At 53.7% G+C, this 22,552-nt stretch overlaps 1 protein-coding gene across 1 annotated transcript in view; it reads right to left on the bottom strand.

Moving 5' to 3' along the window:
* Window positions 1-3,233: 3,233 nt before the first annotated feature.
* Window positions 3,234-22,552, bottom strand: part of LOC144943683 (NUAK family SNF1-like kinase 1) — a 56,533-nt gene continuing 37,214 nt past the window's right edge. The window contains exons 2-7 of the mRNA XM_078871407.1: window positions 21,143-21,263; window positions 15,971-16,122; window positions 7,413-7,478; window positions 6,045-6,164; window positions 5,356-5,488; window positions 3,234-4,752 (exon numbers count right to left, since the gene is read on the bottom strand). Coding sequence (XP_078727533.1) covers window positions 3,419-4,752; window positions 5,356-5,488; window positions 6,045-6,164; window positions 7,413-7,478; window positions 15,971-16,122; window positions 21,143-21,263 — 1,926 coding nt within the window. The 3' untranslated portion in view covers window positions 3,234-3,418. The remainder of the gene's footprint in view (window positions 4,753-5,355; window positions 5,489-6,044; window positions 6,165-7,412; window positions 7,479-15,970; window positions 16,123-21,142; window positions 21,264-22,552) is intronic.

Genomic DNA, 22,552 nt, shown 5'->3' with positions numbered 1-22,552 from the left:
TAACTCTTGCGAACAAAGTCACGGGATCACTAGCGTCGACGCGTCGTATTTTCTCACGGTAAACACAGCCCCGGGGGGGGTGGGCGGCAGCAATCATTTTCCGCCCGCAGATTTGCCACTTTGAGTTGGGTTTAAGGGGGGGGGAGGAGGGAATGCTGCCTTCTTCTGTTAGCGCGGTGGTCAAAGTCAGTTGGTGACGTTGTGATATTTATTCTGCAAACACGGGCAGTGCTCAACAGGTTTAACGGAGAGAAAAAAAAAGCCTGATCCATTTCTACCGCGAGAAAGCTCCCCGTGTCACTCCAATGTTGAGCCTGGGCAAACGCTTTGACAACAGATGTTCAATGCTCATTGAAGGGGCCTCCTCCACTCGAAGGGAGCCTCTCGCGCGGGTATTATCCCTATCATATGCACCCATCAGACGTCCTGGAAGAGGTGGGCGTACCCACATTCTACCCCACCGTACGCGACCTGCCGATCGACTGATATGTTGAACTTTTTTCGAAGCGTGCGTAGCGCAAACCGTGCGAATCGCGAAGGTGCGACCCATTTCTGCGGCTGCTGTGTGGGCAGAGGATGGTGGAAGGAGGCGGGAGGTGGGGCGCTGGGGCTGGATTTGGGAGACTTGCACCATTGTTTCGACTGCCGCGCCGGGAGATGGAGTCGAACCGGCGACCTCTGGGTCCACAGGTCCAGTGGTGTGCGAACCACGATCACCATGGCGACTCGAAAATGTCGAGCCTGGGCGAAGGCTTCTTTACCCACACACTGTCCAGTGCTTCTTACACTTTATTCTATTCATCTATTCATCTTATACTCTATCGTATCTATACACCTGAATGTCAATAAAACTCAGTAAAATATTTTCGATGTCAAAAAGGAGATTGACACTTTCGTTTAAAATTCACATCGCATGTTTATTGCAATTTTGCTTCTTTTTTACCTCCACCTCCCATAACAACACTTCATGTAATCATTCGCAAAAATCCTCACCCCCCACCCCCAGCATTTGATGGCCCATCCCACATCCTTGCAACGGGTCGCACGCGATGGAGTCGATTGTGCGCGTACTCGCACCTTTCCACGGCTGCTGCCCAGCATAGGAAGAGTAGGCCAAACATAGCCGCGAGAGAGAACTGCTCTCTTAGCGGAGGCCCCTCCACCGACGGGGGCACGAGACGAGCGATTGCAGGGGCTGCGCCTTTAACCGTCCTCTACATCCATCGGCTCGCTGCTGCAACCTGCCGAATATGGGCACAGGCAAAACAAGTTGTGCCCTTTCATTTCATATCCCCTGTGCAGGGGGCGCGATAACAGAAGGAGCAACTCGAAACGGCCCCTCGATGGCTTTGGCGACTACTGCTACTATTCCGTGATAAGTGCTTTTTCGTCTTCTCTGTTTTCTGCAAAGGTGCAGAGAGCAAATATTTCGACAGTTCCACAACGCTTACCCCATCAGCGATCCTGTACCGAACGCGTACTCTACACGTTTGTGTGTTTAACACGCAGGCGTTCGCGACCAAAATCCATAAGAGGTGTTTGTGTTCCATCGCGTGAATATAAATGCGTCGTCAAACTCGTCACGAGCCGACAGTCAAATTGTAAGGTTTGTCACGTAAACAAAACATGCCAATTTGTTACTAGTACATCATCAGGTGACAACTCGCCTGACGATGCGAGTTGTGATTACTTGCGAAACGTCGTACTCGAATTGTAAATGTCGTGGGTTTACTCTCCAACACACCGGTGTGCTGTACTCGTAACGATTTGGCACGTGTTGTTTACGTGACAAACGTTGCTAATTGACCGTCGGGTGGTGGCGGGTTTTAACGACACATTTATCGTTTCGCGATCGAACCCAACGCAGCTCTACTATAGATACGTTTGCGTTCACGGCGCAATTAAGCCAGATGCACTTGCCACCACCACCGAAGCGGGCGAGCACAACATTGTGGGTGGCGGACAGACGCCAGGCTCGGGCCTAGGCAAAGGCTTGCATAGCTTTTGGCACGGTGGAAAAACTACAGCAGCTGGCTTTGGTTAGGATTCGCTCCACTCTTCTCCTGCAGTGCTTCTCCATTCATGGTCGAACCCACGATCTCCTGGTATGGAGGAGGGCGTAGGCTCGATCCCGACCCTGACGCCTGTGTATTTGGAGTTTGCGTGGATTTGTCTCCAAGTCCTCCGGTTTTTCCCTCCACATTTAGAATCAACACGCGTTTAGAGTATTTGGCTGCTATACATTTCCACACAATATGCCACTTCGTTGAGCTATCATTTGTGGCCCGGTCTCTTCTGAAAAAGAGCTAAATAGCTCAGTGGGCCTTATCTGGTAAAATAAAAAAAATAGTTTAATTTAGAGTTTAGAATATATTTTGTTTTGGTTTGTCCGAGAATTGTCCGTTCCGAGCTCCCATAGCTCGTAGTGCATCATCCTGTGTCAGAGAACAAACCTCTGGAAGAAGATACTCCAGAACTACTTTAGAAGTCCCTTAAACAGCGTCTTAATTTGCACACACGGTGAGGGGGGGGGTCATATCTTTCCATGCACCCTGTAAAGCTTATTTGTCGCATGTCGATCAAAGGTCAAAGTGTCGACCGGCCAAGCTGGCTCGAGCCTTAGAGTGGCTGGCTCAGACTCGGAAAGCGCGCGAGTTTAAATCCTGGTCCGGGGGTTGACTCAGCCGACCCATGGTGCGTCCAGGGGGAATTAAAATGAGTACCACTTCGTGGGAATCTCAGTAGGTCTTCCATGCCAATCAAGCCACAGCTTTTACATTTATGAGATGGGCAGATGCTCTATAGGTTCTAGATGTGTATATATACACGTGTGTGTGTATATATACGTCATTACGCGTATGCTATGCGTGTAGCAACAGAAACCCTGGAACGCCTTTGCAAATGAGATGTTCCATCTCAAGCGACGATCCAGGTGAAATATTTGAATAAATACAACAATAAATGCCAAACCCAATTTGACATTGCTCATTTTGTTTTGTGACCAAGGCCAAAACCCATAATAAACTTGCTTAACACTTGCAAAGTCAAAATGTAATAATCACAGGTAGCTGGGCTGAGACCCGGAATTGAACCCAGAACATAAGCGGGATTGACCCGGCCACCAGGTCACCTCTAAAGCTCCTGAAACGGCACGCGAGTTTTTGGTTACGAACTCATCCACGATTCTTAAGAAATCGACTTTGGTTTTTTCCCCACCCGCCGTTTAGTTACCCTTTACAACTTTCCCCCCCACCCCCCGCCGAGCCTCCAGTAGTCGTTGCAGCGTTTGGCACAGATTACGCGTGAACATACGCGGCGATAAAAAATAAAACAAAAATTAAATTAATGCGCTATCGCGTGGCCACGCGTGCGTGCGTGTGTGCGCGCGTGGGAGAGCATCCGAGCGACGTCCTCGAGGTCAAATGAGCCTCGGACTCAACTGCAACACTCGCTCATAAGTATTCATCGCAGAGGCGTCGTCGCCATCGTCGTCGTCGTCGTCGTCATCGTCGTCATCATCGTCTCCATCAAACACCGAGTCCTCGCTGGGCTCTCGGCTCTTGGACGGTCTCAAGCCGATCGTGACGGCGGTGGCGGTGGCGGCGGTGACATTGCGCCCGTCCACAACATCTTCCTGAAAGTCCAGACAGTCGAACGACTCGCTCGACAGGATGCTGTCGTCGCTCATCACGCTCGAAGGGCGACTCTGAAGACCGCCTCCGGCACTGGAGCCCCGCTCACCGCCGCCCCCTCCGCCGCCCCCGGCATCGCCGAGCAGGAGCAGATCGCCGAGCGATCGTGACATGCGCGCCGGCGGCGGGGCCTCTGCGCCGAGACCGGCGGGCCTCGGAGAGAACTTGCCGTGGCGTTTCAGGATGCCCTTGTGGCGCAACACCACGAAGCCGCTGCTGCCTCTGCGCGGAGGCGGGGGCGGCGTTGTGAGAATCGAGCGCCAGCCGCCGCTCCCGTCCGGCTCCACGCCGCCCGTCCGCACCGCCAGCAGCACCGTCATGTCCAGCGAGCCGCTGCGCTCGGGGGACGAGTAGTAACCGCTCTCCCGCTGGCCCCCGCCACCGGCACCGCCCCCGCCGCCGTTCTTGAGGATCCCCTTCCGCGGCATCTTCGCGGTGCCGCCGGCGGGCGCGGCGGGGCGGCACTGCGAGGGCGACGGCGCGGGGGCGCGCTTCGGCAGCTCCGCGTCGTCCGGGAAGCTGCAGCGGGCGCCGGCGGCGGCGGAGGAGGTGTAGCTGTCGAGGCTGCGTGCGGCCGGCTGTGAGCGCTCGGCGAAGTCGCTGCGCTTCTTCAGAATGCTCTTGGGCTTCCGCGCTGGCGCCCGAGCCGCGATCGGCTGGGTGTCGCCGCCAGCGCCGGCGCCGGCCTGAGTGTGGGTGACGTCGTTCTCCTTGCGCGACTTCTGCAGGCACCGGGCGGCGGGCGCTGATCCCGCCGGGCGAGCGGCGACGCCGGCGCCGTCTTCCTCGCCGTCGCGCTGCCCGCCGCCGGCTACCGTCGCGGCCACCGCCGCCGCCGGCGCCACCGCCGCCTTCCAGCGCTGGTGAGAGTCGAGCGCCGGTTGCGGGTAGGACCAGCCGCGGGAACGGGCGGGCGAGCCGGTGGGGGGCGCGCGGGCGTCGCAGTCGCACAGCGAGCCGCTGTGACCCCAGTTGACCCACCAGTGGCTGGCGATGTCCTCGATGCTGGCACGGCGCTCCGGGTTCACCATGAGCATCCAGCGGATGAGGCCGCACGCATCTGGGTTCGTGCGGGAATGCGGGGGGAGGGGGATGGGGGGCGTGGCGGGGGGAAGGGGAGCACATGTTTGTTACCGTTAGGGATAGAATCATTCATGGATTGAAATCTACACGAATGACACATGTGTTGGATTGTGAGTTTGCATTAGAATCGGTTGTTTTTGATTGGCGTATTTTGTGAATATATTTGTAGATTTTATAATGAGTAGGCCAGGGGGGGAAGGGATTTAGTGAGAGAGCAAGCAAGATGGTGAATGAGTGAGCGAGCGGGTAAGCGAATGAGTGAGTGAGCCGGTGAACAAATGAGTGAGTGAGCATTTGAGTGAGTGATTGAGCAAGCATGGCAGTGAAGAAATGCATGTGTGAGCCAGTCGGTGAATGCATGAGTGGGTGGGTGAGTGACTGAGTGAGCCAGTGAATAAATGAGCAGGTGACTGAGCGAGTGGGCGAGCAGGTGAGTGAGCGAACGAGCGAGCCGGTGAATTAATGAGCGAGTGGTTGAGAGAGTGAGTGAGCCAGTGAATGAATTAGTGGGCGGGTGAGTGAGCGAGGGAGCCGGTGAGCGAGCGAGATGCCCGGGTGGGCGGACAGGGCGGCCACTTACCGGAGGGCTGAGTGGGCTCCTTGTAGTCGCCGCTGCTGATTTGGCGCACGAGTGTGCAGTGATCACGCCCGTCGAAGGGCATCGTCCCGTACACCAGCGTGTAGAGCAGCACGCCCAGGGCCCAGCTGTCCACCTGCCAGCACACAAAGGCAAAGATTCCCCGTGTAACCTAAACAGACTTTTGGGGCAAGTGCTGTTAGCGAGGAGTAGCACCTATGAAGGCCGGCACTGTAGCACACCTAGAGGGGGTGCGGGGGGGAAAGGTGGCCAGCATCATGCCTGGCCGCCTTTGTCTCCTCAGTAGCAATGTTTACACAATCAGAATCAGGATATTTGATCTGGAGGAATCCGATGAGCCATAAAGCTCTTTTCACAGATGTCCAGTGGGGGCGGGTCAGAAAGTTACAGCGACAAACGTCGATCCCGCTGGTAATGACATCCAGCGTCATTGGGCGATTTTGCCAGAATTCTAATTGTAAATATTGTGGATTCACTCTTCAACACACTGATTGGCACGTTTTGTTCACGTGACAAATCTCACCAATTGGCTGTGTCGGGTGGTGGCAGATTAACGACACATTTCCACCCCCCAAAAAAAACCTTCGTCATGAAGCTACATAGCTCAGTGGGGGCCTTACCTGTATTTAATTTTTTTTTTATTGATTAAAAAAGCCAGCGTAAAACCGTACCTCGGGGCCTCGGTAGGGGCGTCCGTTGACGATCTCGGGCGACGCGTACAGGGGGCTCCCGCAGAACGTCTGGAGCAGCCGGTCGCCCTGGAACTTGCTCGAGAGGCCAAAATCCGCGAGCTGCCGGGACATGGGACGGGGGGGCGGGGGGGTAGATGTTAGTAAATGCGGAGAGACGTGGGCAGATGTGGGGTGATGTGGTCAGATGTGGGGAAGATGTGTAGAGACGATGTGGAGAGATGTGACAAGGTGTGCGGTGATGTGGAAAGATGCGTAAAAGATGCGAGGAGATGTTTAGATATATTATGAGATGTGCGGCGATTCAGAGAGATGCGAGGAGATGTGGGACGAGGGGGGCACATGCACGTAATCACCGTTGTACGGTCAGGCCGGGCCTGATCGTACCGGTCACCGCTCACCGTAACCGGATATCGAAATCGGGTCGGCAGGTTCGAAAGTGCAGTGCGCTAACGACACCGTGTGAACGTGTGTACGTTGAACTTCTCTCGCACCCTACGTCGCCAAGCGTGCTAATCGGAGGTGCAGGGCGAAGGACAACAAACTAAAAACTGTGCCACCGCTCCGCCCGACGAATATTTTGCTTCACTGGTTGTAGTAACACGTTCCTTCGGAGTGGGCAGGTAGGAACTTGGTTGGACAGCGCATTCGTGCTATCCGTGTCACGCGGCGCAAGCTGCGTGGGGCGGCGCGTCACGTGGTGCTGAGCCCGCCCGAAGCGCTCTATGAAATAAAAATCGAGGGCGTGGCTATGCACGACAGACAGACAGACAAATAATCCCTGGTGGGCAGTTTGGAACTGTTGTTCCTACCTGCATTATTATTATCATCATCACGGCTACCACACTTGTTCACCCAGGAAGGTCCTGCCACATTTTCCCAATTCGGAAGGGGGGTGGGGGGGGGCCACGATTGGCATGCGGCCAATTTAACGAATTTGGACCGTGACGCTGGTGCACAATTGCCTACTCCTCTACGAATGACGTCAGGGGGGGGGGCGGTGGGTGGGGAGTGGGGGCATGGAAATCTTTAAAGCTCTCTGTGCAGCAGACGGCAATTTATTCGTGTGGCCGACGCGCCGGCGATATTTAAAAGCCAGCGAGCGAACCAAAGCGGAAGAAATTTTTATTTTACCGCGCAGTCGGCCCACCGAGCGATGGCGTAGCTCTCTCTCGGAAGCGACCTGGCCACAAATTATCGCCGAAAGAAGGTGGCTCGTCGTGTGGAAACGCACGGCAGCGCTAACGCTCTGAGCGCGTGACATTGACTCGAGGCTACCAGGGAGCACGGCCGGGATCGGACCGCAAAAACTTTCGAAACAAGCAGGAGGGTACAGCGGCAGCAGGTTACCTTGATGTTGTTGTTCTCGTCCAGGAGGATGTTTTCCAACTTCAGATCTCTGTGGACCACACCGTTCTGAGGGGGTGGTGGGATGGGGGTCAGAGGAGAGAAAGCGTTTCGTTAAAATACAGAAAACTAAACTACTGTTTTTATTTTTACCAGGTAAGGCCCACGGAGCTATACAGCTCTTTTTCAGAAGCGACCAGGCCACAAATAATAGCTCAACGAAGTGGCTTATCACGTGTTAAGTATATAGCAGCCAAATACTCTGAACGCATGTCGAGTCTAAATGTGGAGGGGAATAACCGGAGGACCCGGAGAAAAATCGACACGACCACGGGTAGAGAGAGCGAGAGAGAGACACGCAAATTCCAAATGTGCAGGCGTCAGGGTCGGGATCGAACCCACGACCTCCTGTATACCACGCGAGGGACTTAACATCTCGCCACCGTGGTGGAGACAGCCGGCACTTAGACGGTCGGAGAACGTAGAGGCGGCGCCGCTGAGAACCTGGGGTTCATACCCCAAGTTTCGGCCGCCCGTGCGCGTCCCGTGCGGTCCCACGTCACGAGCGAGAGACATCGTTCGTGGCTTTTAGAATGTGTGGTAAGCGCCCCGCCGGATACGCTCTGCGGTGATGTCACCGAGGGAGGTTATTGTTTGTTTACTTCACTCACTTTTATTTCTCATGGCTGGGATAATCGCCAGATTCAGTGACGGCCCAAGTGTTATCCGGTGGTTTTATGTGCACGGTTGCATCTACGTATGTCGAACTTCTTTGGCACCGTACGTAGCTAACTGTGATAATCGGAGGTGCGGGGGAAGGACAGAAAACTAAACACAAAAAACTGTTCTAGAGAAATGAGTTTTCAATCTATGTATAAAAGTGCATAGCTCCAGTGGCTTGAGCACACAGCTTCATCACGAAACATTAAGCAGACAATATATCTGTCCCTTCACATGACACGTTTTAGTATTTTTTGTACACATCTAAAATCGGCAACACGGCCTTCCTTCTGTGAGCGACAATGTTTCACCAGCGTTGATATTATAGCCGGGTTTCTCATCAGCAGCAGAGTCAGGCTAGCCGTAAACCCAATAGCTGGTGAATTGCCAGACGGTTACGGGCAATGACTGGTTTCGACATTCAGCATCTCATCGGCAGCAGAGTCAGGTTCGCGTAAACCAATGGCTGGTCAACTAACAGATGTGTTTTCGTGGAGCTGGCCGACACCCAGACTCAATCCCAACATCTGGGCACTCAGACGCACCAATTACGAACTCTCCCCCACCCCGCACCACCCTTTCCACTACCCCCCCCACCCACTCCACTACCCCCACCAACTCAGCACCCGACCACCTCGCCAACACTGCGGTGCCGCCGCCGTCAAACACGCCGAGAGAGCGAGTCGCGTTATCGTCGCCCGCAGGCGGCAGGCCAGGAGGCAGCGGCGGGAGATGCGATACTCACCGCAGACTAAACACCCCCACCCCCACCGCCGCCGCCAACACGCGCCGCGACGAGGGTCAACATGGCTAGCACACTCGCAGCCGCCACGAGGCCACCGGGGCCACAGGGGCCACAGTGAGGACGCGTGGATCGTCGTCAGGGCCAGGACTGAATCTCTCTCTCTCTGTGTTTTTATTCAAATTCCTTCCTGTGACCGTTGACCCGCCACGCGCGTGGCGCGATGATGCCCACAATGCATCGTTGATATATTCACCTCCGCTATTTCAGAGCTGCGCTCTCTAGCTGTGAGTTACACAGCTGTAAAGAAGCCAAATCGAAGTTAAAACGAACAAAACTATTCATTGTGGCACGTAACTAGGCGGTAACGCACACAGTGAGCCCTATGGATTTAATTTCCAAACGAACCAAGAGGACGTTTCATAGCGCAGCAGTATTGCGTTTCAACCATTATAAAGCTGCGTAGACAGGACCTAATTACTCACTCGGGTACTCACTCGAGTAATTAGGTCCCGCTAACTTGGCCGGCTTGGAGTTGGGATTATCAGCGCGTGGGGTGCAAGGTATGACTATCAATAATAATGACAATCCGACATTCGTCAAGTCAATTTGAGTTCTGCTTACGTCCACCGGTGCCTTTCTGGCACAAAATCTGCCACCCAAAGCGCAACCGTCACATTAATGCTCAACACAAACTTAAAAAATTCTAAACAATGAGAAAAATATATGTATACAGTACTGACACTACCTATTATTGTACACTTATATTCCTATCTTCCTATGGAGATGTTCAGGCCACAAGTCAGGCATGAGAAGGATGTGGCGTCGCTAAAATAATTCCCGGAACACCGTTGCGGACTGTTCCATCTGGAAACAAGCACTGTATCGTTACAACTGCATATACAGCAATAGCCCCGATGTGCATTTTTCACGTTTTCCGTCATTTCTCAAATACGTCGTCACTTTATTATTAACACCGCTACCCGATGTGCGTCGCCTCAACCCCCCAGCATCGTCCGTGCTTTCTCGTCATCCGTCGCCTCCACCACCTACCCCGTGTACATCGCTCTCTGATGGACGTCGTTTCGATATTCGCCGTCGCAACTTTCGGGAACGCACGCAGGATGTAAACTGAGCGTATTACGGCACGTATATATATATGGCCAGGTGGCTCAGTGATTGAGCGAGTCGCTCGCAATCGGAAGAGAGCGAGTCGCTCGCAATCGGAAGAGAGCGAGTCGCTCGCAATCGGAAGAGAGCGAGTCGCTCGCAATCAGAAAATTGCGAGTTTAATTCTTGTTTTGGTGGTGGTTGGGTGCGGGGGGGGGACTCAGCCCATCATCCTTCTGGGGGCCTATAAAATGAACACAAGGTACTTGTTAATAACAGTGGTCATACACGCCAAGTCCTGCAGGAACGTGGAATTCCCACCACTGACTCACGACTGTAAATGCTCTGTTGCGGCAGGAAATCACTTCATCATTGATATATTTATTGTTTTTGGATGGGTGGTGGTGGGGGGGGGGTGGCCCGGCCCTTAATAATCCACCCAACATCCAAGGCCTCGGGCGGAAGAACCACGGCGTCCTCCCAAAAAAGCCCCTGAAGTTGAGACGGCCCGGGGTTAGAGCGGCTGCCGTGGCGGGCAGACCGAGGCGGAGGGGCGACCGCGGTCGACCGCGGTCGACCGCGGGAGTCTTTGTGCGGCGTTGGTGAGCGCGCGGAGCCTCTCGGCGGCGTTGCATACGCAGACAGCCGAGACAAACCACAGCCGTCTGTTCAGACGTGGCCGCCCCAAGTAGGTTCAAGGCGCAGCCCTGGGATTGATTTCCCACACCCATGCTGGCGGAATGGGCCTTCACTAGACGGGGGGGGGGGGAGGTCTGGCGCTCCAGAGGGCCCCCCCACTCCCGGACGGTATTTGGCCTACTCCTCCGCCGCTGTACTCGATGTCTTGGAAGAGGTCGGGAGTACGCACACTTTACCCCGCCGCACGCGTGCCCATTCACGCCAAACGAATGGAAGTTTACTTGCGAGCTGGGGCTAATGTGGTGAGACAGGAATGCTCGCTCTCTCCTCGCCACCCCCCCCCACCACCACCACTCCTGTGTCCTGTGAGTAACGGTCGAGAGAGCACGTCCAACAAAGGAGACGGAGCGGTGAAATCAGTCCGAGTGAAGGTGCTGTGCGGATTGTTACATCGGTGTATCGAGACGGGTGGCGGCAGCTTGCAGAGGCCGTCATCCAGCAGTGGACTGACCATGACTCATGATGATAAATTATGAAAAGGTATCGTAATGTACAGTCCTTTGTCAATCCACTGCTGAATGAAGGCTTCCCAATACCGTGTCTGTCTTGGGATTCTGACTTGACCATACATCACCATGCCGGCCAATGTGGATTGAAGGGGTTGAAGGGGGGCGTGGGGGTGTGGAGGGTTAGCGGGGAGGGAGGAGAAGGGTGCACCCATGCCCTGATATTTCACGCGCCGCGTCAGGTACTCGTGAAAAGGGCGAGCCAGCCCAGGGGAAGGCCCCAGGACCAGTTCAGATTTCACTCGCCGCTGATGTTCAGCCATGGCCGGGAATCGAACCCAGGCTTCCGGGATTAAACGCCCAGCGCGCTCACCACTGACACTTGGGGATGCCCGGTCACCCCTGCGTGAGCTTAACTCAGAGCAAAATCAAGCGAAAATGTACGTATGTTGCTAATCGCACTGTGCGGGGAAATGACAACAAACTAAACACAAAAAGCAGTTCTAAAGAAATGAGTTTTCAATCTACGTTCAAAAGTGTCACAGCTCCAGTGGCTTCCTAATATCGGAGGAGCATTCCAGACGGCCGCAGAAGTGCATCTGAAAGCGCGCGATTTCGGTGACCGTCTTGGTTCAACGGTTAGCCAAAAGCTGCTGTGGAGATGGGTGGATGTAGAATGTGTGTACGCAACGACGCGGGTGAACATGATGCAGCAGCAGCACTTGCTAGGCTGTCTAGCCGTGCGCGTGGGTGTTGCGAGCAGCACCGCAACCGCCGCACCTTTGATCCGAAGTCGGCCGTAACAGCCACCAGACAATTGGGCAATCGGCCCACAGTGGGGGGGGGGGGGGTCATAATGAGAGACTCATTGTAAACATGAGTGTGTACATCCGTGTCAGGGCCGGGACAGGGAAGGCCACCTGGAGGTCGTGACCTCCGACTTGAGTCTTCTCACGGCCGACTCTCTCTCTCGGATCGTGAGCTAATTCGAATGTCGAGAGTTTTTACTTTATATATATATTTTATATTTTTTTACAAAGTCACGTAATTGTCATTCAGCTTTTGTTTTAGATGAGGCGAGACACTGTGCGGATATTGAATAATTTTTGGAAGGGACATCCGAGTTTACAACAAAAATCAGGGCAGAGGAGGGGAGGGGTGAGCCGGGGAAGGAGGGGGAAGAGAGGGGGATGGGGGTGGGGGGCACATGTGCAGTTTATAATCGTTATAATGAGCAGGTAAGTATTGTTGCTGTTGTTGGGTTTCAATGGCCTTTCGCTAACCAGTGGGGGGGTCCAAGCCCCACACTGACCGCCAGTGCATTTCACCTAGAGGCCTGGCATTGGTTGCGACATTGCCGATTGCCCACAATGAGAAGTCGCCCGATCGATCGGCCACAAAGTCGCCGATCGCTTACGAAGTCACCGAACTCGTCGTCCGAGGATTACCTCTCCCGCCACGATCGCGCTCCAGCAACCGCGAGGACGTTCGGCCGCGAACGAGCGTGCCATTGCCGCCACCGTCGCCGCCGCTCCCGGCGAACGAGACACCGGTTTTGCGCGGCGCTCCGCCAAAGTTGTTCGCATTCCACCGTCGGCGCCCCCCCCCCGACCGGAAATTGACGCCCCCCCCCCGCCCAACGTACACATTCGCAGCGGCAGCAGCGGCGGCAGCATGACAAGCGACATCACAATTTGGCGCGTCGGCAGAGGGAAAAAGAAGCAGAACAACCCTGAGAGAGAAGCGCCCACCGATGAAAGGTGGCACCAGAATATTGGACGGGGTGGGGGGTGGGGGGGTGGCGGGGGTTAGCGGCAGTGCCGGCGGGGGGGCGAGCGACGGTTCTGAGAGTTGACGAGCGGCGGAGACGACAGCGGGGGGGGGGGGGGGGGGGGCTCTCGGAGAAATGAAGGAACCCGGGGCCGCAGGGGCAAAGGACGCAGGGATCGCAGTCAATGACAGATGGCCGGGCGCAGCGGGCACGTACGTCGCTCGTTCGCAGAGGTTCGGTGCCAGCGGCCGCCTTGGTGAATGTCGCGGGTGAATTAACCGGGGAGTACGTAGAGGCGAGGAGAGTGGAGTGAGAGGGGAGAGATAGGAGAGTGCGTGGGGGGGGGGTAGAGTGAGATGAGAGGGGAGAGGTAGGAGAGTGTGTGGAGCGGAGCAGAGTGAGATGAGAGGGGAGAGGCAGGAGAGTGCATGGAGGGGAGCAGAGTGAGGTAAGAGGGGAGAGGTAGGAGAGTGCGTGGAGGGGATAAGAGTGAGATGAGAGGGGAGAGGTAGGAGAGTGCGCGGAGGGGAGCAGAGTGAGGTAAGAGGGGAGAGGTAGGAGAGTGCTTGGAGGGGATAAGAGTGAGATGAGAGGGGAGAGGTAGGAGAGTGCGCGGAGGGGAGCAGAGTGAGGTAAGAGGGGAGAGGTAGGAGAGTGCGCGGAGGGGAGCAGAGTGAGGCAAGAGGGGAGAGGTAGGAGAGTGCGTGGAGCGGAGCAGAGTGAGGCAAGAGGGGAGAGGTAGGCAGGGTGGGTGCAGTGCGATCTCGAGGGGCAGGGGACGGCGACACGAGCGTGGGCTTGTCAAGGACGCGTGGATGAACACGCATTTGGCAGAGTGACTCAAGGTCGCTTGACGTTATATTTGGCAAGGCACCGCTCCCATCTGTGTTTTTGTTGTTGTGATGAATAATAATAATAATGTCGACGTCGCGGGAGCGCAGGGCGGACAGAGCGAACCTTGCGTGATCTTGCTCTTCCCTCTCGTCTCGGCGTAATTATCGGTGACGAGGCTCTGATTAGATTGCGCCGGGGGCGACCGGAATTGCATGCTGATGAGCCGGGTCCCGGATTAGCGTGGGCGCGTCTCTTTTTCAGGGCCGACGATCAAGGCCTGACTCACGATACTAATATTTGCACCCCCGCCAGGATGCATTTCATGATTCACTGCTCACGCAACCCTCTCCCACAACCTCCTCTTCCACCTGCACCCTGCCGTCTATTCACATGCGTGTTGAACTTTCTTTGCACCGCCGGACGTAGCCGACCGCGCCATTGCACGCACGATGATAATTTCGACCTGTAAGGCGTGCCCGGCGTCCGTTCGCTCTCAAACAGAGAGAGGAGACGGAACGACTCCGGCGGGCGCGGGAAGGAACTAGAGACGAGCGGGAAGGCAGCGACGCAATAAGCCGGCGCCGACAAATCGCCCAAGTTCTGCGGTCCTTTACATGCATATATACAGGGTGCTTCAAAACAATGTAAACGCTAATATGGGACTTTCCGAAAGAAAGACAATTCTCGGAAGTGTTCACATTTTTTTGAAGCACCCCATATATTCACGTGCTTATCGGCCAATTCACGAGTGTTAACGCGTGGGAGCAAACCGGAGGACCTGGAGAAAGCCCACGCGATTCAGTTCTAGAATCGATTCTCGATTGGCCTCGTTTCGCTGTCGTTTTGTTCTGCCCGTCTTTGTTCCGTCTCTAATGCTGGGTTCACGTTCTCCGAAAATAGTTTCTCCGGATAATCAGTCGGCTGGAGCAGGCACGCGGCTAGTAGCCACGGCCATAGCGAGGGGTAATACCGGATGTGGTGTGCTGGGTGTGGATTTATTTTTCCAGGTCGCCAACCCAACTGAAATTAAGCCCCCGCTCTCATGTGCTGCCTGTATCTTGTGTTCTGCCTCATTTGAACTAGCTCCGTTGTGCTGTACATCTGTTTATTGAAGATGATGTTGGTGGGCTGATGATGGCGATAATGAGTGATGATTATGATGAAGATGACGATGCATGGTTCTGGTGACAGTGGCGGCGATGATGACGACGACGACGACGCTGGGATAAAGTTCATTGTGACGCTGAAAATGATGATTCTTACGATGACAGCCCTAATAATTATAATCACGGCGACGACGCCAGCTGTGGTCACGGTGGTGGTGGTGGTGGCGGTGGTGGTGGCCATGAAGAGACACGGTGGTGGTGGCGCGGTTGCCGCTGCGCAGCGACGCAGGCCCGTGGCCGTCGGCAAGGGCCGCCGATGCGAGGAATCTGAACTAAAACTAAACTCTCTTTTTTATTTTACCAGCTATGCAGCTCTTATCCCCGAAGCGACCTGGCCCCACAATGATAGCTCGCCCAAGTGGCTCATCATCACGCGGACAATGCAGCCCAACACCCTTAAACGCGTGACGTTGACGTTCAATGTGGATTCGAATGGGCCCCTCCCACCGGCTTCGTAGCGCGGAGGCCCCCGGCGCAGTCGCGGCGCCTGCGCGGCGCCCTCGGCCGCTCTCTCAAACAGAGAGAGGGAGACGGAACGACTCCGGCGGGCGCGGGAAGGAACTAGAGACGAGCGGGAAGGCCGACAAATCGCCCAAGCTCTGCGGTCCTCTACATGCATATATACAGGGTGCTTCAAAACAATGTAAACGCTAATATGGGACTATCCGAAAGAAAAACAATTCTCGGAAGTGTTCACATTTTTTAAATCCTTTATATTAAGTTCAATTGCTTGCTTGCTTGCGCGCTTACGACCGTGCAAATCTTTCGGTCGTTTTTTAACCCACTTCCCGTGATCCAATCGAGCTGACATTTTGCACACAGACTCGTTGTGCGTGACAATTTACTTTCGTGAAAAAAATTCCAAAATTTTACACTGTTTAGGGAAAAAAAATTCAATATTTAATTACCAATTGCTTAATGCTGCCAGACAATCATCTGACCCATAGGTGGCAGCCATCTCAAGCCAGAGGATGAGAGGACTCTAGCCGCCACGCATATAAAGGATTTATAGTGAAAAACTTTGTTTTTACGGGTTAATTTTTTTTAAGCACCCCGTATATTCACGCGCTCACCTTGTGGCAGCAGTGCACGGCCGAGACGACCTGGCGGAAGAGACGCCGCGCCTCGGCGTCGGGGAGGCGGCGACGCGCGCTCAGGAAGTCGTAGAGCTCCCCCCCCTCGGCGCACTCCATCACCATCACAATCTTGTCCTTGTTCTCGAACACTAAGGGGGACAAGCAAAGACCAATATTTGGTGTATGTTGGTGTACGGTGCTTTTTCTGCAATATTTTACCGTCTTTTCTTGGATTTTTCTGTTTGCGCATAGTCACTTTAAGATGTTTTCTTGTTCACGTTTTTTGTTTTTTGTATGTTGCGGTTGCACCTGATTCAAGAACCGAATGGCTCACAGGGCTATACCTAATAAATTAACTTGAACTTGAACCAAACGATCCCCATTGCAGCCTCGACAGGCGTTTTGGGGCGCGGCACACGAGGGGGTGGGGTGGCCAGCAGCATGGCCCCGCCGCCTTTGTCTCCCGAGTGACGATGTTTACGCATCGCACCAGGTACTCGTTGGAGGCCGAGTCGACCTAGGGAAGGACCAGGAACGGTTCAGATAATCATTACTGGTGCCGGTGGCCGTGAGCGGGAATCGAACTCGGGTCGCTGGGTTCATAGCGCAGTGTGCTATCCACTGCGCACGCACGCACGTGCAAACCGATGAACGCACGCGATAAACATCGCACGGACGCAAGCATAAAGGCAAAGGTTCCCTACCCCCGGTAGGTAGTCTTATAGACTTGTCGGGGTGAAGTGCTATAAGCAAGCGCCTATTCAAGCTGTTATCAGATCGACGCGCACACAACACCAACAGCCGTCAACACGTCCATTGCGCCAGGCTAGAAGCACTTTGAGGCCACGTGGAGCATGGAGGGCTCGACGTCAGGAGGTCATGGGATAGACCCAGGTGCCTTGGGTAGACTTAGATGACTGGGCGACTGACTGCAACTGCCCATTAGCGTCCTTCACGAGCCGTAGAGACTGATTTTGACACGAGTGGTACCAGTCATCGGCAAGTCCAATCAGCTCCACATCCTCCTGTACCGCATGAGTCCACATCTTTTCTAGGCATTGCCAAAGCCCATTAATCGCCCTCGATCCGTCCAAACAGGGACACGTGTCGTTAGTGAGCGTCTATTAAAGCCAAACAAACACACGAGCAAAGTGCAGAAACCGCGTCTCGTTTAACAGACGTAAAATCCCAGCGCCCCATCTTTGGTTTTACGCTGCATCAGCAAAACCCCAAGGTGTCTCCAATTGGTTGAAACGATGACTTAACAGGGCTAGGGCAGAGCTTTAGCCGAGGGGGCAAATTCACACGCTTTGAGTCGGGTCCAATACGAGGGGGGGGGGGTAGACAGAGCGCTGGCTCAGCGGTTTTGCACGCTCTGTGGTGGAAGCCGACCAACGCATGGTCAACCCGCGGCCGCGGCCGACACAAGTGGCGTGCGGTGTCTCGGACATGGTCCGGCCCTCGCCAGATGTTCGCCAACCAGCACTGACTAGCGTGGTGAAGTATTGTTACCAACAAACAAACAACAACAAAACCCCATGACTGATTGGCCTGGAGAGGCCGACAGCCAGCAGTGGATTTACAGATGGATGTAAACCATTTTTCTGGCAACAAAACAGGTGTTGAGATGTTAAAACACCAAACTGAAACCTTTTACAAGGAATCATGTCTACATTAACCACAATACTTGTGGTCAGAATGCAAACAAAAAACACTCTGATAACATATGCATTGTCTTTGAAACTGATTGGTCCACACCAGAGACAGATTTCTTTGGAGCCTAGTCTCAAAAGGTGTTAGACCAGAGGACGCCAAAAGGCGTACAGCAGAAAAAAGGGTAAAACATATTCTCATATTTTGGTATTGGCAAGGAGGTCCCATGATGGATGTAACCCAGTGGTGGGTAACCTGCGTCCCACCGGCCACACGCGTCCCGTGGAGGGCCCTCTTGGTGGCCTGGCCCAAGTGTGTCGAGGGTGATGCGTGGGGTGATGATTGGTGCGCAAGAACGGTGTCAAGCTTGCGGCCCACTCATCCGAAGGAGGGCAGCCCACGTGGCCCACTGACTCGTCTGGGTTGCCCATCACTGCCGTAGACTCAACACTGCCCATAGACTCCACACGGCCCATAGACTCAACACTGCCCATAGACTCATCACGGCCCATAGACTCCACACTGCGTGGGATCATGTTTAGTGCATGAGCACAAATGTCGAGCTTGTGGCACACGGAGGCGAAGGAGGACCGCCCATCGACTCGTCTGGGCTGCCCATCACCGCCGTAAATTGTCCAGAATGAGAGGGGACAGCACCTCTTGTGAAACTGATGATGCAGGAATTGGAATTCTCAGTGGGAGGTGGGGGGTGGGAATTAACGACCCGCCACCTACCACCCCCTCTACTGCTCCATCCGGCTAACTCGTCGTCATCATCATCATCAGCCATGGTCAATCCACTGCTGGATGAAGTCCTCTCTAAGCCGCCCCCCATCACTCACGACGACCCTGCGATGGAATAACCCAGCAACACAACGACAAGGAATGTTCGCAAGGTGATCAAACGTCCTCTCGTTTTTCACCATAAAAAAACACATTTTCTTGCTGACCACTCTGTGGGTCTTCCGGACCATTGTGTATTTCCAGCCGCATTCGTTCGAACGGGGCACAAACTTAGTTTTGATTTCTTATTTTTCTAGTTAAACAAATTCAATTTAAGTGTGTTTTCTTTTTTTTTTTGGGGGGGGGGGGAGGGTGGGGGCAGTCACCGTGACCGGGCGAACAACAGCAACGTGCTCCGTTTCAGAATCCAGTTTAATCGCACGGGAGGATAAACCCATACAATCTCAACAGTGCTGGCTAGGCGATCTGACCAACTGCTCAGCCCACCTGGTCTCCTTTTTATTTTATTTCTTGTTGTCGTAAATGCAGTAAAATGTTTTGGTTATCAAAGCTGACACAGTCGCGGTGCAACGGTCAGAAGCAGTCCAGGGGTCGCCGGTTCGATTCCGTCTCACGGCGGAGCAGTTGAAACGAGCAGCAAATTTCTCAAATCCCCACGTCACCTCTGTCCGTCCAACAGGATGAAGAAATAAGCTCACCGCCGCAGTCAATCGAAAAAGGTTGCATGTGGTGGGATAAAGTGTGGGTACTTCTTCCAAGTCGTGTGGAAGAGTAGACCAAATACCCTCTCGAGGGGGATCTCCAGAGCCCCCCCCCCCCCCCACCGAGTGGAGGCCCTTCTGCCAGCAGTAGCTCAAGCGAGCAATTGCAGGGCTGCGCCTTTACCATTGCATATCAACACTAACCTCATCTTATACGTGTTCTTTGATATGACAACATTAATTAGCAATTTTCGCGTTCCCAAAAAATATATAATTTCAAGTCTGCCTTTAATTTTTAGAACGTCAGATCTGTGGCAAATGTGTTTTCTTTTTGTTCGTTTCACAGGAGCAGTCTCGCATGCACATCCGATGTCACAACAAGATAAAGAGTAACGGCTCAGACTCATCGCGCCCACGCAGCGTCGCACTCATCTAATTTGGCCTGGGGTAGGCATTGCTCAACCACTCACCGTAACGCCACCGTCGCGGCGCTAACGAACGAGTCAGCGAACGAGCGAGCGAGCGAACGTCGCCTTTGTGCAAAGTGTTTTTTTGCGCCTCTCCCTTCCCCCCTCCTTTCTCGCCCCCCGCCCCCCTCCTCCTCTCTCGGGGTTCTCCGCTCCGACGCCCGAAGAGAACGCCCTGGCAGCAGCAGCAGGAAGCTCACACCCAGGGTCCCACACCAAAACCCCCCCCTCTGTGCTAGAGAGCAAAACATCCCCTCCGATTAAAATCCCTTTGTGATTAAAATACAAAGCAAAACAAATGATTAAATCCCTTCACCGCCCCCCCCCCCACCAACGCCCCGCCCGCCCCCCCTCCGAGCAAATTTGAGCTGCAATCCACAACGGGTAAGAAAAAAGTTTCAGTTGACAACCTTTTTTTATGCGCAACTTTTGTTTCCCCAACTGCTCTCTCTCTCGCTCTCTCTCTCCCGACGCGTCTTCGGGTTGCACTGAGCCATGTCCGACGCTTCTTCGAGAAGTGATTTGGGGAAATCTGAAGCAGCTCCCAGCACTCGGGAGCGAAACGTCAGACATCGCGCCGGACAACTGAAGAGGCGTCGACCTGAAGAATCTACGAAAAGAGAGACGCAGCGCGGACTGCCAAAACCTCCTCCTATGTGCCTGTTGTGACGTCCGTATCAGCCGCGCCCCGAGGCGGATCACCCCTTGTGAGAGAATGGTCCAGAGAAGCAGATATCACAGAACCACTTCTGAGTATCCCTTCAATTGACTTGGGCACAGCTTTTAACCAAGCATCTTTCTGCCGAGGTGTTGACTGCCACGCGATGATCTCATAGCAGAGCGTGTGGGAAAGCGTGCCTACAACTTCGTCTCGAATTTAGCAAAAAAATGTTATTAAGGATTTATTTGGGATAGATTTTGTCAAACAATAATAATGATAATTTCAGCTTGGAACGCCGTTGCCGTCCAGTGTTCGCTCGCTCTCAAAGGAGAACAACTCAGAGGCGTGAGCAACCACAGACGAGCGGGAAGGCAGCATCCGTGCGGTGAGCCAGCACCAACAATTGCCCAATTTCTGTGGTCCTCTACATATTGAGATGTTATCAGCCAATGAAGGAGTGTTTACATGTGGGAGGAAACCGAAGCACCGGGAAATAAACACCCACAGGTGCGAGGGGACAACACTCGATCCCACACATATGAAAGAGTCGGCCGTCCACACTTGCCATGCTGCCTTTTCCTAGCAAGCCATAGGTATGTATGGCACCTCCTGGACGCCCACGTGAATAAGGATAATTTACAACATCTGTTGCGGTGATCCACCAACCCTCTCTCTGCTGCTTCCACAGAAGCGTTGGATTACAGGCGGCCACGTGCAGCGTCGCCACCAATGCCCACCGCAATTGTTGCCGTTTTTATATATATACAAAGACGGCACTTTACCAATGAATTCTTCATCTGACGACACGATGCTGATAGCAGTTGGAATTAACTGGGGAGGAAACCCCCTACTAAAAACACGTCAACACGTGTGATCTCAACAGAATAATTTTAAAACATTTAAACATTTTTTTTCGCAAAATCAGATTTTCCCCGCCAAGCACCTTCGTAGACGCCGATGATGTTGGAGTGGCTCAGCAACGACATGTTCTCGATCTCCCGCCAGATGTTCACCATCTCGCCGTCATCCTTAATCTTGTCCTTGCGGATTGACTTTATCGCCACCTGCAGCAACAGCGGAAGGAGGAGGGAGGGGGGGTGGTCGCACTTTAAGCCATCGCAGCCACCGCGATTAAGACGAGGTTTGCGGGGACAGAGAAAATTCCCACTGGACCATCGACGAAGGGGGCGGCCATAGTTCCTTCTTCATCGACGTAAAACTGTACAGGGTTCAATTATTACGTAGATAGACATACAGGTTATTTTATAAACGATACTATAATGGGGCGCTGACGCAGTGTGATGGTTCGCACACTAAAAATGTACACCCAGAGGTTTTCTGGTTGAATTTTATTTCTTTGACCTCGCCCATTGAAACAACGGGTACGGGCGTCTTAAAAGCCTCCCTCTTGCGTCAGTCCACACGGCGGTGTGCAAGCGGTGCAGCCACAGCCAAGTCGATCGATCGGCGGGTCGCGTGTGGTGGGGTAAAGTGTGGGTCACTGCCTCCTCTTCCGAGATGTCTGGCCAGCGTGGGAGAGTGGGCCAAATTAGCCCCAGGAAGCGCTCTCTAGAGCGGATGTTCTTCTACGGGCAGTGGCGTGAGCAAACACTTGCAGGGCTGCACCTGTACCATTTTGATACTCTATAATGACATCTTTATTTGTACGCAATATTAAGTGAATCCCCGAAACTGGCGGCCACGTGCTTCACAGTGGAGACAGCGTGCGCCTCACTCAAAAAAAATGTCCGCACTTGAATGCGTCATCGCGATTCCCGTCGCGCTGAGGAATTCTGTAGGCGTCACTTGTGCGTCGGTTCGTTCATGAAGGTTTTCGCACTCTTGCATTCTGCTCCCAAGTGGTTATTTTTTTAATTGGCTTAGTAAACTCGAGATTAACAACACTTGCTGAATTACACTCCCAAGATACCCAATTAGAGATAATCTTTAATGCGTTTCTATAAAACGAAACAATTTTTTTTATTTTACCAAGTAGGTCCCACTGAGCTATATAGCTACCTGGCCACAAGTGATCGCTTAACGAAGTGGCTTATCATGTGGAAATTAATAGCAGCCAAACTTCTTTCGCACCGTACGTAGCCAACCGTGCTAATAGGAGGCGATTCTAAAATTGGAGGGAACAACCAGAGGACCCGGAGGACCCGCAGAAAAATCCACGCCACCAAGGGGAGAACATTCAGTGGTTAGCGTACTACGCCATCAACTCTGTCGACGCACGTTCGATTCACGGCCAGGACTAACGTCAGTGAAGTAAAATATTGGTCAAAAACTCCCGATGGGGAGGCTTTCATCCACTCGTGTTTTGAGAACAGCTGGAATGTATTTACTTTTA

This window comes from Lampetra fluviatilis, chromosome 32, assembly GCF_964198595.1.
Source record: "Lampetra fluviatilis chromosome 32, kcLamFluv1.1, whole genome shotgun sequence".
Lineage (NCBI taxonomy): Eukaryota > Metazoa > Chordata > Hyperoartia > Petromyzontiformes > Petromyzontidae > Lampetra > Lampetra fluviatilis.
Note: the sequence above shows the minus strand (reverse complement) of the source record. Positions and strands in the feature narration are given on the sequence as shown.